The sequence below is a fragment of the Aspergillus aculeatus genome (assembly GCF_001890905.1).
Source record: "Aspergillus aculeatus ATCC 16872 unplaced genomic scaffold ASPACscaffold_18, whole genome shotgun sequence".
Classification (NCBI taxonomy): Eukaryota; Fungi; Ascomycota; class Eurotiomycetes; order Eurotiales; family Aspergillaceae; genus Aspergillus; species Aspergillus aculeatus.
This window is the reverse complement of record NW_017962993.1, coordinates 589,145-603,515: the sequence shown is the minus strand read 5'-3', so window position 1 is coordinate 603,515 and position 14,371 is coordinate 589,145. Positions and strand designations below refer to the sequence as shown.

The following is a 14,371-nucleotide window of genomic DNA, read 5'->3' as shown; positions in this document are numbered from 1 at the left end:
CCGAGAGGCGTACACAGAAGGACAGCTGAAGAGAGAGGTCGTATCCACTTTCCATCAGATCGGGTAAGGCGAACCGGTGTCGGCGGTGGGTCAGGGGAGGTGGCGATTACCTAATGGGTATTGACCGTGTCATCTTTGAGGGACTGGAAGTTAAGCTTGTCTACGTAGTATGGGGTATACCTGCACCTGATCATAGCCGATCTGGAAAGCTTGAGGTCATGTCGTGATCAGGTGGCGAGGATCGACGGGCTATGATGGATGGTGTGCCGACGAGTCACTTTATGACAAGTCCAATGTTTTACAAATGACTTACAACATTCCAGTCTGACGCAAGTGAGCATCTTGCGGCATTAATTGAGACCTTATTGAAGTAGCTGTTCACATCTAAACAAGTATCGAAGAAAATGAAATGGCACAGCCCAATCAGCTAAGGCAGGAAATATGGCCACCAACTGCCAATCACAGCCCTCTACCGCCTGCTAATTCGTCGAATCTTTGTAGGGATGTCTTGAATTCAAGAAGGAAGGGTATCAAAGCTGAGCTAGTCGCCTCTTCTATTGTTCAGAGCTGCCTAGCTCATACCTGTGGCCTCAGACCGACATGCGGGACCCATCGCCACCTGCAGATATCACTCGGCTACGCCTCATCGTTGACGACTCCCACCCACCAGATACCGGTACTTGCTTCGTGTATGTTCACTTCAGGTTGATGAAAATGACCCGAGTCCCTATACATCCACTTTACACTACACAAATCAAACTACAAATGAAACACAGATCCCTAAGCCCACATCTTCTTAAACTTAGCATCGAACTCCGTCCGCAACAGCTGAAACATTTTGAGAACTCGTTGCAATCCATCTTGGTCGAACACGGCGTCCATTTGCTGGCATACTTCCACTTGGCCCTGCTCGTCGTGGTCGGTGTGCAATGTCTCGTCGATACCAGCTGGAACAGTATCCGCATTGCTCTTGGTTTCATCGTCCATCATATCCTCCCAACTGTTCGGTATTTCTTCCTCTGAGTCAGCGGCGAAAACAGTCTTGCCTCCTTTCTCATTCGCCTTTTGCTTCACCATCGAGTTCTTCTCCCTCCCGGGCAGCACAGTTTGGGCCATACTGTCAACCTCATCCACCTCCTCCTGCGCATCCCCGCACCCCATAACTCCCAAATCATCTGGCTCCCCCACTGATGCCTTCGCATCCGACTTCAGAAAATTCTCGAGACTCGCGACAATTGTCGCTAGTATCAGAGAGAAGTCATTCAACATAAACCACAGATCACCTCGCCGAATCATGTTTTCTTTATCCAGCGCCGACTTGTTGCCATGCTTGAAGAAGTCATACAGATACGCATTCAGAGGGCCTGCCTCTCCGTCCGACTCAACTGGCACATGCGGGATAACGGACTGTTCGAGCCACACACCCTGACGCACTGATTTACAGAGGTGTGCGATGGTCTTGGGGGGGTTAGGACAGGAGAGGGCGACGAAGGCTGATGTGATCGCCGCCTGGGTTGGGCACATGACTGCTGGTCTTGTGCGATTGTCACGGGCGGTGAATTGAGGAATCGAAGTCATGCCGCCTTGTTTCAGCTTGGTCAATGGAAGCACATCATCTGGGTCGTGGAGGTGCTGGTCAACGAAGGTAGCGACGTAAGTGGAGTAGATGTCCAGGGTCTCGCGATTGTGGTACCGCAGGATTCGCTCAGCTGGACGGGGAAGGGGTGGAAGGACCACCACCGAGGTTGACTGTTTCTGGCGTTTATGGTGGCGCTTGATGACGGAGGGATGAAGGGGTTGGCGGCCAAATAGGTGCGACATGACTACCATCAAGGTGCGGAGGGTTCGTTCAGGATTCTCATAGAGATGCTTGCTCAAGCGGTGGAAATATCCCGCTTTGAGGAGAGAGTGAAGAGCAAAACTGGAGTTTTCGGTGTAGTAAAGATGGGAAATCGCGCCGGCGAAGTTGAGTGGCACTCCAGTCTCATTGAGGAGTTGGTTGCGCCGGAGGTAATCGATCGAGAAGCGTAGATGGTGAAGTACCGTCTGTCTGGACTCTGGCCCGCCAAGGTAAATGCGCGGACTTGACAGGATCGAGTCAACAACTTTCTTTGCGAGGATAGCCTGGTCCGAATCATGAAGTAAGATACAAAGACGAAGAACTAGACTGGTGGTGATAGGAAAGTGTCCGTTGAGGTCAGGCAGCTTGGAGCTCATGAGGCGACGGACTTTCAGATCAGAGATGCCCTGAAAGACGACATTACCCAAGTAATCAAAGCTACGGCGACCTGCCCGTCCCGCAGATTGTCGAAAGTTGAGCGCTGTCAGAAACACCGTATCGCCTGCAAATACGACTGTTTTGCAGGGCATGTTGATACCCAGCGCCAGCGTGCCAGTGGCGATAACGACGCGCAGAAACCCCTTCCGAAACAATATCTCACACACACTGCGGTACTTGCGATTCATACCTGCATGGTGAACTCCTACTCCACGTCTCAGCGCGTCGATGAATCTTTCAGGTACACCAAAGGATTCTAGCTCCGCGGCATATGTTTCGAAGTCCGATTTCGATAGCGCCCTTCCATTGGCGAGAGAGAATCTATCAAGCGGCTCTTCAGGGTCGAAAGACGCGTACCAGTCGGGTTCCTCTGAAGCAGCTTCTCGAAGTCGGTCTGCCCGTGACATTTTGTTGGCATTGTGGCTTGTGGTTTTTTTGGCACGAGTCGAGCTGGATTTCTTCCATGCCTGAAAACGGGCCAGTTTGCTTTTCCATTCTGCATCAGACGCTTTCCAAGATCTTTCAGCCTTCTGCAGCTCGCTACAAATGTGATGGCAGATTTTCTCGCACCAGCTCCGGTCATAGTTGAAAAATAGGGCCGGAAGGGCGCCTTGCTCGGAGAGGGCGCAGATGAGCGGTAGAGTCGTATGAAGCAGGGTTTCTAGGCCGACCAGTTTCGCGTGACTGTTAGCAGTCGATGAAGGATGAATATCAGCTTTCTTGTTGCTGAGAGCGTTCTCTGATAGCTCCTGCACCACAGCGTCAAACGGCGACTTGCCGTCTCTCATCCATGATGCAAGAACTGCTTTCAATCTAGCCTCGAATGGGAAAACATCAGCTTTGGTCATGATTTCCGGCATCATGTCTGAAGGAGATAGAGAGGCATCAAGAGCAAATTCCTTTGTTTGATTTTTGACCATTGCTTGCCAGAGCTTCAAGCAGTCGCGGGGCTCAAGTGAAAGATCGTCTGGTATGCCTCTTGAACGGTCGATCAAACTCGTCACGGGGTGTATGAACTCCATGTCAGCACATCCATCTAGACCGAGGACTGGAAGCACTGCGGCCCCCGGGAGGCCATCAAAGTTAAACCTGACTGGTGGGCGATAGATGTACTTTCTGAGATCCGACCAGCGGACTTTGTGCTCCACTGTTTTCAGCTCAAAGCCATTTGCCCGTTGTGTCAGGCTCAGCCAGTCGCTGAACTCTTTGGGGTTGCCGACGGTTGCAGAAAGTGCGACGATAGGACATGGTGCCAAAAGAAGTAGCTGTTCCCAGACTACGCCGTCCTCGGCTTGACCAATGCAATGCACCTCATCGAAGATAATTCGCCTTATGCGAGAGGACCATGACTTTGCGTTACCCGGCGCAAGAAGCATGATTTGAAGAATGTGTGGCACAGTGATGAGTACCTGGCACTTGGTCGGATTGTTGACTCGAGTATCACGGGTGTGGATGGCCCAAACAGACTTTCCAGCGTGCTTGTATGCTTTGGTGAATCGAGCCTCGATCTCTGCGGCGACTTGGTTGACAAGGGCTTTGGTGGGTGCGACATACACTAGGACTCCGTCATCACTATCTTGGAGAACTTGTTTGATCGCATAGAACCTGCACATATGTTAGGTAAGTTTGTAGATAAGGCCTAAATCACTCACGATATGAATGTTTTCCCAGCACTGGTAGGAGCCACCACAAAAAGACTTGCCTTAGCATCTATCTGATCCAGGATCTCTCGTTGCCATCTGTCAGGCGCAAAGCCCCTGACCCGGGAATCTAGCGCTGACTCCATGTTGCGATCGAGAAAAGGGCCTGCATGGAGAAGCTGAAACTCACGAAATGACAATCCTATGTGTAAGCCCTCAGAATCGGCTCCCGGGAACGCGAACTCGAATGTCAGGGATTGATTCCCATGAGGGACTAGGTTGACATCCGGAAGGCCTAGTGCTATCGAAATTTTCGAGATGCACCGGACGATGTCTTTAGTGACTCCCACTTGCACCTTGGTGATCTGAAGAATTGTATGCCAAATGAGCGCCACTATCGGCATTGACTGGCTTTTCTTGGCGGCAACGCATCGCTTGCGCCAAAGACCAGCCAGGGTGCTTATCAAGTATGTTAAAATCTCAGCTTCTAAATGACATCGCTTCTCTTCTGACAAGCCCTCAAGGTAGGACTTTGCGTTCACGTATCGCTGGGCAAGACTTGGTTCTTTATCGAAGCAGCGGCGCTGGTCCTGCCACACTTCCATTTGCTTCTTGATAAACATCATCTGCCTGTCCTGAATCTCGGATGATGGATTGGGTCCTGTGGGACGACGGGTATTCTCCTGGTTTCTTGTAGGTCTGCGATCCGCACTTCCCTTCGAATCTCGAAACACTTTTTCGGGCTGCAAGATGCCTCCGGTCGCATTTGTGAGACTAAGAGCATACTGCCTGATATCTCTCATCAAGCGCTGATGACGACGTTGAATCTTCTCGGGTGGTGCGGCAGGCTGCTTCACGTCCAAGGGACGGCGGGCATTATGCCAATGGGTTCGCTCCGTGAACGGTTTCGAACGTGCAGAACTCGAAATTCCCACAGCGGAAGGTACAATGTCCAATGAAATGGGTCCCAGGTGCTTGTCCAAAATGGGGTTACTGAAAGGCATGACAGAGCCAAAAATATTCGAGTGGCTCTTGCATCTCGGGTGGGCTATGTCTTGCGTGTGTTCCTGGTACTAGCGGTCTGCTGACATGACACCGTCTCCTGTCATGATGGTTCTGGCAATCTCTTGTGCGCAGATCTTGTTGAGTGTTGATACGAGGAGATTGTATCTCGCCACTACCGTAGGGCTGACAAGCATTGATGAACTCGAGTTCTGATTTCTGTTCAGAGTTCCGAGAAAGATCCTTCCGTCAATCACATCGATTAAGTCGCGGGGAATATGCTTCTCCGCAGTGACTTCTTGCCAGAAGGGAGACTGCAAGACGGCAAGCGCCATATCGTTGTACCGTCTCAGAAAGTCCGCCCCAGGCCAAGAGGCATCGAGTTGACATGGGCGGTCACACAGTCGACACTCGGACAGAATTGCCGTGTGTAGCAACATAGCGTCCATGCATTTGTCAGCCGTCTTACATTGTGTGCCAGTTTCTCCCAAAGCACTAAGAGTGAATATTACAGCCCATTCGCGCTGGGATAGGCTCGGACGTGGGACAGTCTCGTAAATTCTCCTGAAATTTGTCTTGATTCGTTCACTTGGCTGACCTGCAGGGGAACCGACCGCAGGGTCGGACACTGTGGCAGGAGGACACATGTTAGCCGCATACGTCTCGCCATTTGAGCTCGCTTGAGAGATCATACCGTGCACAGACTTCGAGTCAACATCCTGATCTTCGAACGACTGCTGTCTAGACAAACCCGATCCCTCGAGGATCGTAGAAATGACCTGTACTGGTCAGTATGTGCTAATGTCTCAGAATGACAAGCTCCACTTACCTTAGTATCCCGAAACTCGAGACTATTGATGAGCGAGACTGTATAGCCGCGAGACAGGGACCAAGAGATAAAACTTCGGAACGTAGCGGAGTTGCTCAAGGCGGCTTCATTAGGCTTCGCATCGGTTTTAGGTCGTACTTTCCCAGAGGAATTCTCACCGTCTGGTCCCGAGGTGGTGTGCTTTTCCTCATCATACATGTAGAGGGCATCAGAATTTTCTGCTTTCTCGGCGCAAGGCTGGTGGTGGATCGCTAGATCTTCCCCATCATGACACATGATGAAGTACGCACGGGTTGCCACAAGGTAGTCGTTGAAATCCTTGCAGTCGTACGTCTCGAAACAGCGGATGTGCATGGACGGGATAGTCTCTGGTAAGTGGCGACTCAGATGTTGCAGGATGACTTCACGAGCTAGGCAGTACTTCGACCGGTTATCCGCGCTGCTGTGCTGTGGGATGCATGCCTCTGAATGGGATGAGAAGAAGACGATGTGAAAGTGACATTTCCTCTGGTGGAGTTGTGCGAGAAATCTCTCGACGATGTAGGTGGCATGGAGGAGCTGAAATCCGAGGTCAAAGTCTAGCAGATCGTCGGAAAAGCAGTGGCGTAGGAGCGAGTCCCCCTCCAGGATGAACAGTTCGTCCCCGGCATAATCTCCGATGAGGTCGATAGTTCGTGGACTAGTGAAGCTTTTCCTGATCCAAGCAGGATACGTTAGCTGAGGATGGAATATGAATCAGGCCACCGCAGGAAAGAACACACCCTCTGAAAAGGAAAGCCCAGTTGGGATCGTCCGGCGGGCTTGAGGCACTCGACATGTTGGGTGGACACCATCCGCTTCGTGTGGAAAGAGCAGAGCTTTGGGGACAGGAAAAGTTGAGGAAATGAGGCTGTGTGATGAAAAGAGGGGAAAGGACCGGGGTGTGGGAGAAGGAGATTGTTGATGGTTGGGTGGCCTTTATCAGCCAGAGGCTTTTAGCGCGAAGCTGCCTGCTCGAATTTGATATTTCCACCATTCACCGTGGTGACCTTTCGCCCAGCGAGTTCCACAGCATCTAGCTCAACCGTCTTACTTGATAATTTTCTGATTACATAGCCCAGCGACTGTTTACTCCTATACATAATCAGGCAGACCAGTACATACAATCAAATGAGTAGCACAGTTCTTTGCTGACAACCAAGAGAGTCTGAGGATTCTAACAGACACCTTGACGGCTTCGAATGCTGATCATGGAAAGGTCGACTGTAATACGGTATGCAGTCAAGAAGAGCGTTTCCATCGCTCGACTCAAAGAGATGTCAACAGCAATACAGGAGTAACCCCATAGCCGAAAAGTTGATGTATGTAACTAGAAGATAAGAAGAGATGATCATGTGCCTTATCGATAAGGCAGACCCCACTCGCGCCGGCTGTGCCTGTCCATCCCCCAATCCGGTCTAGACCATCGCCGCCCCGCCTCACGTGATCTCAAATTTCACTCTCTTCCCTCTGCCAAGCAAACAACTTCCCCCTCCACTCATCCACACACCAACAGAACTTCGAACGGAGTCTACACATCCACTCAAACGATGCCACGAATACCTCTCGCCCCGCTCGCCTCCCTCACGCAAACCCGCTATGTCATCCATCTGACGACCGGCAAACGCCTCGTGCTGTTCCGCCTTCCCACCATCGAGCCATCCGCCACCTCCCCCACACCGAAGAACGAAGCCGAGGGATGGTCCTACTACGCCATGGAGGCGGAGTGTCCGCACGCCGGCGGCCCGATGCAGGACTCATCAATCGACATCGAAGATTCCGCCTACGTGGCCTCCTGCCCGTGGCATGCGTACGACTTCAACGTGGAGACCGGGGAGTCGAGTGTTGGGATCAAGGCGTGCACGTTCGCCGTAGATGTGCGGGGCGCGGTGGAATTCGGGGATCAGGTGATACTGGAATACCCAGAGGATGGAGTGGGCTTGGTCAAAATGGAGGCTGTCAGTGAGAGGATCAAGCTGAAGACGGAGGTAACGGGCAAGCGTGATGACACCAGCAATAAGACAAACGGGAACAACGAGACGGCTGCTTCTCCTCAACAAACAACAGAAAATGACGCTACCCCCTCTGGCCCGGTGGTCTACCTGGACGACAAGGCGACCGTGTGTGACTGGTGCGCGCACATTCTCAACACCTCGAACCCGGAGCACAAGATCGAGCTGACGGCGCACCTGTTTTCTAACTTCACGGCGCGCGAAGGCACGAGCGACCAAATGGAGATTGGCGACGGCAGCGGCGTGACACTCCCGGCGATCCCGCCCCGCGATGGCCTCGTCGACATCAAGCCGGGCCAGATGCCTCGCGCGGGACGCGGTGGCACGCAGAAGAGCCGCATCATGATGCTGCACGCGTTGGCGAACATCGAGCAGTGGGCGATCGATCTAGCGATAGACATTTGCGTGCGGTTCGCGGCGTTCCGCACGACGACCGCGGAACCGCGGGGTCTGCCGCGCGCGTTCTTCCACGACTGGTTGAAGGTCGCCAACGACGAGGCGAAGCATTTCTCGCTGTTGCGGACGCGGCTGGAGGAGATGGGCTCGTATTTCGGGGCGATTCCGGTGCATCATGGGCTGTGGGAGTCGGCGACGCTGACGGGGCATGATCTCCGCGCGCGGATCAGCATCATCGCGTTGGTGCATGAGGCGCGGGGGCTGGATGTAAACCCGATGACGATCGACAAGTTCCGCAAGGCGGGCGACGAAGAGAGCGTGCAGTCCCTTGAAATCATTCACAATGACGAGATCACCCATGTGACGACGGGCCATCGGTGGTTGACGTGGATCTGCGGGCAGGAGCAGACGGATCCAGTGCAGGTGTTCCGGTCGAATGTGCAGCAGTACTGGGTTGGGGCGCTGCGGGAGCCGTTCAACACCGAGGCGCGCATGCAGGCCGGGCTGGACGAGCGGTATTACGGCAATCTCGTGGGGTATGGTAGGGCGTGAGCATGGCAGAGGTTGACACTGCCACCTACACTTTTAACTCACCGTATCACTGACTGATTGACTTACTTAAGGAAGTGAGGAGTGCACTCGCTCGAACTCGTGATCTTCTGCGCTGTAGGCCTAGCAGACAAAGACACAGCGTCAGCAGTGTCCCCATTCCCACCCGCCGGTATCGCCTTCGTGGCAACAATACCGAGACACAAGCAGAAAGCGAAACAGCACTGCAATTAGTCCTGTGCGCTCAAGCACTTCTCAAAACGAAACCTGTACCACAACCTGCATCTTGTACATAGCATACCCATCTAGCGTTTAGCAACCCACCAACAAACCAGCAATTTTACCACGAGTACCTCCTCCACTCCTCCCACTAGGAAGCAATTCATATGCCAACATCAACGCTGTCCCCACTCATACCCCGACTCCAAATGGGGCAACAACCTACCTCCCCCAGCAGCAGCAGCAGGATCACGACCATCACCCCTATCACCCTGCTCTCCCGTATCCTCCGCATCAAAATCCCCAACACTCCCCCCCTCGTCAACCTCCCGATCCAAAATGCGCTGGTACTCCTCCCGTCTCCGCCGGATACCCTCACCATCACCATCCGGTTTAACAACCCCACCCCCCATCCCCCTTACCCGAAGAACCCAAAACGCAATCTACCATAAAGCCCACATTAGCCCTGATCACAACCAAGCCCGGTCCAAAAGCATCCACAACCCCCGAAGAAACCAAGTATCCCCCCACCCCCCAACCCCCCCCCAAAAAATAAAAAAAATACATACCCTCAACCCCCCCACAACCCCCAACCCCACCACCAAGAACCACAACACCTTGACCTCCTCCCCCCTCCACACCCCCGCACAAGCCCGCGTATACCCCAACTGCAACACACACGCATCATCGCCATGATCCCGGTCCTTAAACGGCCACGCGCGGTCCCGCACACTGCGCAGCCCACAGCACTGCAATCTATCCTGGATCGTGCGGATGGTCGCCGCGTCGCGGGCGTGGAAATACTCCTGCCAGGTTTGGTCGAGGGTGCAGCTGCTTATCCCTGTGGTGTTGTTCAGGTAGGTTAGGGTGAGGGTGAGGAGGATACTTGTCAACACAGTGTGGAGGGTGTTGAGGATCGGAATTATCAGGGTTGATTTGGGGGAGGCGGTGCGTTTGAGGAGGGTCGTTGCGGTTAGGGTTGCGAGGGTGTAGGGAGTTAGGAGGGTGGTGAGGATTGGGAGGCTATGGGGGAGCGGGAGGGAGAGGGTTTGTGTGCGGGTCCAGGCGAGGCTTATTATTGTTAGTTGGTAGTGGGGTTTTGGTGGGGGAAAGGGGGACGTACAGTGACAGGATGAAGGAGAGGATGGAGAGCTTTGCGTTTGGTGTGTTAGTGGTTCGGTTCAGTTTAGTTGGAATTGTGGGGGGACGTACGAGGGTGACGAGGAGGTGGATGAGGAAGACGGAGTTGAGTCTGATGGCCATGGTGGTGGTAGTTTATTGATGAAGCTGATGAACAAGTTGAAGTTGAGGGTGATTGATGAGGTTGAGGTTGATGGAGTGATGGGGTGATAGAGGAGAGGATGCGGGGTTGGGTGGCACATGCAGTATCTCGATTCACAGCCACAGTTAGATATCACTTGTACCTGTCTTTACATGTAGTGTACATGTGGGAGCATTCACTAGCGAAACATCTTAGCAACAATGGAAGACTCATACCTTTTATCACATAGATTGGTTGGATAGAGTAGAGGGAGAGTGTACTACTACCGGGTTAAACACAACCAGTATGTGATGCAATCAACCTAAGTGGAAGACGATTATAAAGATCATAACCTCATATTCATTCTACCGTTCCATCAATCGAGTAACTCCTCATCCCTCCAATGCTTTTATAGACCCATATTACCAGTACCTTATTAGTACCAACCTCACTCCATCCAATGCCCCTTGTAATGTAACCCCCTCAACCACTCCCCTTCCCCCCATTACACTCCTCTCACACTCTCCCCCGCAAAAACAACTTCTCCAGGGCAACCCACCTCCCAAACCCCGGAAACTCCCCCACGCCGCCATCCCGCTCCACCACCCCCTTCCGCTCGATCTCATAGAACCGCCACGCCCGCAACACCGCCAACGCCACCGCGCCCACGGCAAACAGGCCGCCCACATACACTTTAGCGCCGAGGTACCCTCCGCCCGCCAGATCCACCAACCGCAACGCGATCACCTCCGCCACCGTCGTGGGCGCCACGAGCATGAAGCAGACCAGCCCGAACGTCGCCGGGAGCCGCTTTAATCCAACCACATCCGTCAGCACGGGGGCGACCGTGCCCCAGAAGGTGCCGCAGACGGAGCCGGCCAGGAGGGCGAAGAGGAGCAGCAGCGGGTACGAGGACAGAAAGACCCAGAGGGTGAGGCAGAGCACGGCGCAGACGAGGGTCGTGAGCATCGACACGGTGATGCGGCCGTGCCGGTCGGAGAGGTACCCCATCAACGGCCGGCCGAGGGCGAGACCCAGGTTGAGGCAGGCGCTGGCGATGGAGCCCTGGCTTGGGGTCAGGGCGATGGAGGTCGCGTAGTTCGGGAGTGAGTAGAGGAGGGCGATAAACCCCAGGTCCGTGGAGATGCCCCAGATGATGATGAGGAGGACCTCGAGGTGCGTGAGTTCCATGGGGCTGCAGAAGAGAGTGGTGGTGGTGGTGGCTGAGGGGTGAGAGCGATGGTGTCGGGATCGTAGGACAGAGGGCGCGGGATGAGGGCTGGGTCGGTCGCGGAGGAGCAGCGAGCACAGGAGGTTGGCGCCCAAAGCGCACGCGGCGAGAACCCGGTAGGTACCTTGGATGCCGATGGTCTCGATGCTGCGGCCTGCGATCAGACTGTATGCCAGCCCGCCGAGCCCGGTGCCGGAGGAGGCAAGCCCGGAGGAGAAGCTGCGTTTGCTGCTGAACCACTTGGGCAGGATGGCAGTGGCGGTCAAATACAGAAAGCCCATCCCGGAGCCGAAGCAGATGCCCTGCGTCAGGAGGAGATGCCAGAACTGGGTCGCATACGAGGCGCTGAAGAGAGCGGCAGAGACGAGCACAGTCCCCAACAGCAGCGTGGGCATTGTGCCAACCGTCTGATGGGTTTGCGTGACCAGAGGACCGATGAGCAGACACTGCCCAATCGAGACGCCTCCGATTAGAGCGAAGCCCAGGTGGCTGGCGTTGGGGAAGGTCGAATGCGACAGGAAGTAATTCAAAATCACTCCCCATGCGCTGCTGACCCCCCAGGTGTGCACATTGATCATGAACACAGAGAAGGTGCACACCCAGGCATACCCTCCGTCGGGAGGAATGTCCTCAAATGAGGTCACGTTGAGGGCATTTTCGGCGTTGTGGTCGAAGTCTTGCAGTTCCAGATTGCTTGGAGCAGCAAGTCGTTCCCGACTCGAGTCGTTCATTTTGAGTATCCTTTTGAATGTATTGTTTGGATGGGTGAGACTGGGAATGCACCAAAGCCGAAGATTGTGTTTGTGCGAGCAGGGCTTTATATGCACATGATGCAACTCACCCCGCAGCCACGATGAGTCAAGTAGACCGCGGTCGAGACACCACACCAACGCAGGCCAGCTCAGTCGCACACAGATCTAACTCGTTCTGATCAGCTGCAGCATAATAATAGTAAATTATGCTGTGTCAAAATTTCCAAGGGAGAAGTAGGATGGCACCAAGAAAAGATGAATGGTGGAAATTATGCACGTCGGCTCACGGCCTTTCTAAACTAGCAATAAATTAAATGACATAACCATTTTGTACACATCACTGAGAAACACCAGACTCGGTCTTTCCATTCTTCTACACAGCAAGATTGATTAGCATTATTTGAGCGGGGGTGGACACGAGACTCACCAGCTTGCGGCTGTAAGAAACACCAAGGTTGCTGTTGCTCCGCGAATCGTAGGGGAAAGGAGCAGTGTAGTTGAAGGTAGCGGTCAGGTCTTTCCAGGTCTTCTTGACTTGAGACAAGATACCATGGCCGGCCGAGCAAGTACCCGTGGTGAGAGGAACAGGCCATCCGGCATTGTAGGTGCTGTAGTCATCATCGGAGAGCGGACCGGAGTGGGTTTCGTTCATGTAGAGGTTTGTGGTGTCAACTTCATAGTTGACATAGCCGGTCTTCTCAGCCACCCACTTGAAAAGGTTGGCACCACAGTCCCAGCGACCCAGGGACGGGAGACCCCAGTTGGCGGACATTGAGGCAATGACGGAATAGTGGGTATAGAAGGTATCATCGGTGGTACCACGGAGGTTCTCCGGGACGGCACCACCTAGCAAGAAGGTGTAGACATTGTTGCCAATCTCGTAGGTGCTGGTCTCGTCAAAGGTCAGCATAACGAGAGTGTCCTTGGTGAAGTACTCGTTCTCGAGAAGCTTAGTCAGGAAGTCGTAGGTCCAGGCCCCGGAGGTCTCAATGTTGGAGTCGTGGCCGTCATTGGTCATGTTGGGGGTGATGAACATGTACTGAGGGAGACGCTCGTGCTTCAAATCGTCGTAGAAGGTAGTGAAGTTCTTGATCTGTCGTAGACGAAGGGAATCTTCCGTCACGGAATCGAACAAAACCAGAGGGTTGTGCTTCCGCACGTACACGTTGGCACCGCTCTCCGGGTAGCGGTACCCCTGGTAGCCAGGGTAGGGAAGACCCTCCTGGTACTCTCCCCACGCGATGTTCTTGGTATCAAACAAGTCCGCGATGGTAGACACGTTGCTGGGGATTTGATGGAAGTCATCGTTGTCCATGCCAAAGGTGTCACCGGCGGCCGAGGCACAGTAGTTGGGCTCCGAGGGGTGGGTAATAGCCCAGAAGTTGCTAAGCAAAAGACCCTTCTTGGCCAACTTAGCCAGGTGGGTGTTCCCGGCGGCAGTATCGTAGTCCTAATCTGATCAGTATGGTCCATCTACTTGCCGTGTATACATAGCCAGGAATCGACATACGGTGTTCTCCAACCAAATGTTCACGAAGCGGTTGAATGAGAGACCCTTGACGTTGGATACTGGTGAGTATGGCTGGACCGAGGCCTTGGCTGCGGCAATCTCCGCGGCGGAAGGGTATTCCTCAGTGGTGGTCTGCGCGAGAGCAAGCGACAGACCTCCAAGGAGGGTCAAGACGGATTGCTTGGTGAACATGATGCCCGGTGGATGAAACGAAGGCCTAGTGAATGATTAGAACCAGATGGCTTGCGGGTTGAGGCACAAAGAAGGAAAGAGGACATGAGAGCATCCGATTCTAGAGCGCCTTTATATATGTTTCCTGTTTTCAGATTTGCGATGTTCTGCGATGTCGGACGAGATGGTCGACAGCCTGGAGCCCACGGGGGGCATGTGTCTACATCTCCGCTGCCGATAGGAAGCTTTGTGAACCGTGTAATTGCAGTCAAGCGATTGGCCCTTTGGATTTAAGCGATGGCATCCAGCCCCTCCTGCATGCACTTGGTTGCGCAGCGAGGTATGTATCTCCGACGGGGGAGCTGGAGAAAGCCGGTTATGCGTGGATGTTGAGAATGACTGGCAGTTCTGCAGGGGAAAAGTAGATGGATGCGTAATGTAGGCATCATGCACGTTGCGATTCACTCGGCGCTGACTGGCCAGCGGGAGAGCGGGAAGGAAAG

At 53.8% G+C, this 14,371-nt stretch overlaps 5 protein-coding genes across 5 annotated transcripts; 1 reads left to right on the top strand and 4 right to left on the bottom strand.

Moving 5' to 3' along the window:
• Nucleotides 1-499: 499 nt before the first annotated feature.
• ASPACDRAFT_1883217 (putative DEAD/DEAH box helicase) lies at nucleotides 500-6,566 on the bottom strand (the record flags this gene model as incomplete). Its single annotated transcript, XM_020198321.1, has 5 exons — nucleotides 500-3,883; nucleotides 3,931-4,911; nucleotides 5,008-5,699; nucleotides 5,750-6,428; nucleotides 6,511-6,566. The coding sequence occupies 5 exons, from the start codon at nucleotides 6,564-6,566 to the stop codon at nucleotides 781-783; spliced, it is 5,511 nt and encodes a 1,836-aa protein (XP_020052348.1). The 3' UTR covers nucleotides 500-780.
• Nucleotides 6,567-7,317: 751 nt separating this feature from the next.
• On the top strand, nucleotides 7,318-8,727 carry ASPACDRAFT_35509 (Rieske [2Fe-2S] domain protein; the record flags this gene model as incomplete). Its single annotated transcript, XM_020200128.1, has 2 exons — nucleotides 7,318-7,755; nucleotides 7,807-8,727. The coding sequence occupies 2 exons, from the start codon at nucleotides 7,318-7,320 to the stop codon at nucleotides 8,725-8,727; spliced, it is 1,359 nt and encodes a 452-aa protein (XP_020052347.1).
• A 634-nt stretch (nucleotides 8,728-9,361) lies between these two features.
• On the bottom strand, nucleotides 9,362-10,206 carry ASPACDRAFT_63999 (uncharacterized protein; the record flags this gene model as incomplete). The annotated part of the gene is made up of 4 exons (XM_020203953.1): nucleotides 9,362-9,386; nucleotides 9,625-10,014; nucleotides 10,067-10,095; nucleotides 10,156-10,206. 4 exons carry the CDS (start codon nucleotides 10,204-10,206, stop codon nucleotides 9,362-9,364), a joined length of 495 nt encoding a protein of 164 aa, XP_020052346.1.
• Nucleotides 10,207-10,813: 607 nt separating this feature from the next.
• ASPACDRAFT_5756 (uncharacterized protein) lies at nucleotides 10,814-12,067 on the bottom strand (the record flags this gene model as incomplete). The annotated part of the gene is made up of 1 exon (XM_020203257.1): nucleotides 10,814-12,067. A coding segment is annotated over one exon (1,254 nt), but the record flags the coding sequence as incomplete, so codon positions are not given.
• Nucleotides 12,068-12,415: 348 nt separating this feature from the next.
• ASPACDRAFT_126276 (putative acid phosphatase) lies at nucleotides 12,416-14,363 on the bottom strand. The gene is made up of 3 exons (XM_020196905.1): nucleotides 13,698-14,363; nucleotides 12,615-13,637; nucleotides 12,416-12,560 (listed from the first exon to the last, which is right to left on the bottom strand). The coding sequence occupies exons 1-3, from the start codon at nucleotides 13,887-13,889 to the stop codon at nucleotides 12,525-12,527; spliced, it is 1,251 nt and encodes a 416-aa protein (XP_020052344.1). The 5' UTR covers nucleotides 13,890-14,363; the 3' UTR covers nucleotides 12,416-12,524.
• Between the last annotated feature and the right edge of the window lie 8 nt (nucleotides 14,364-14,371).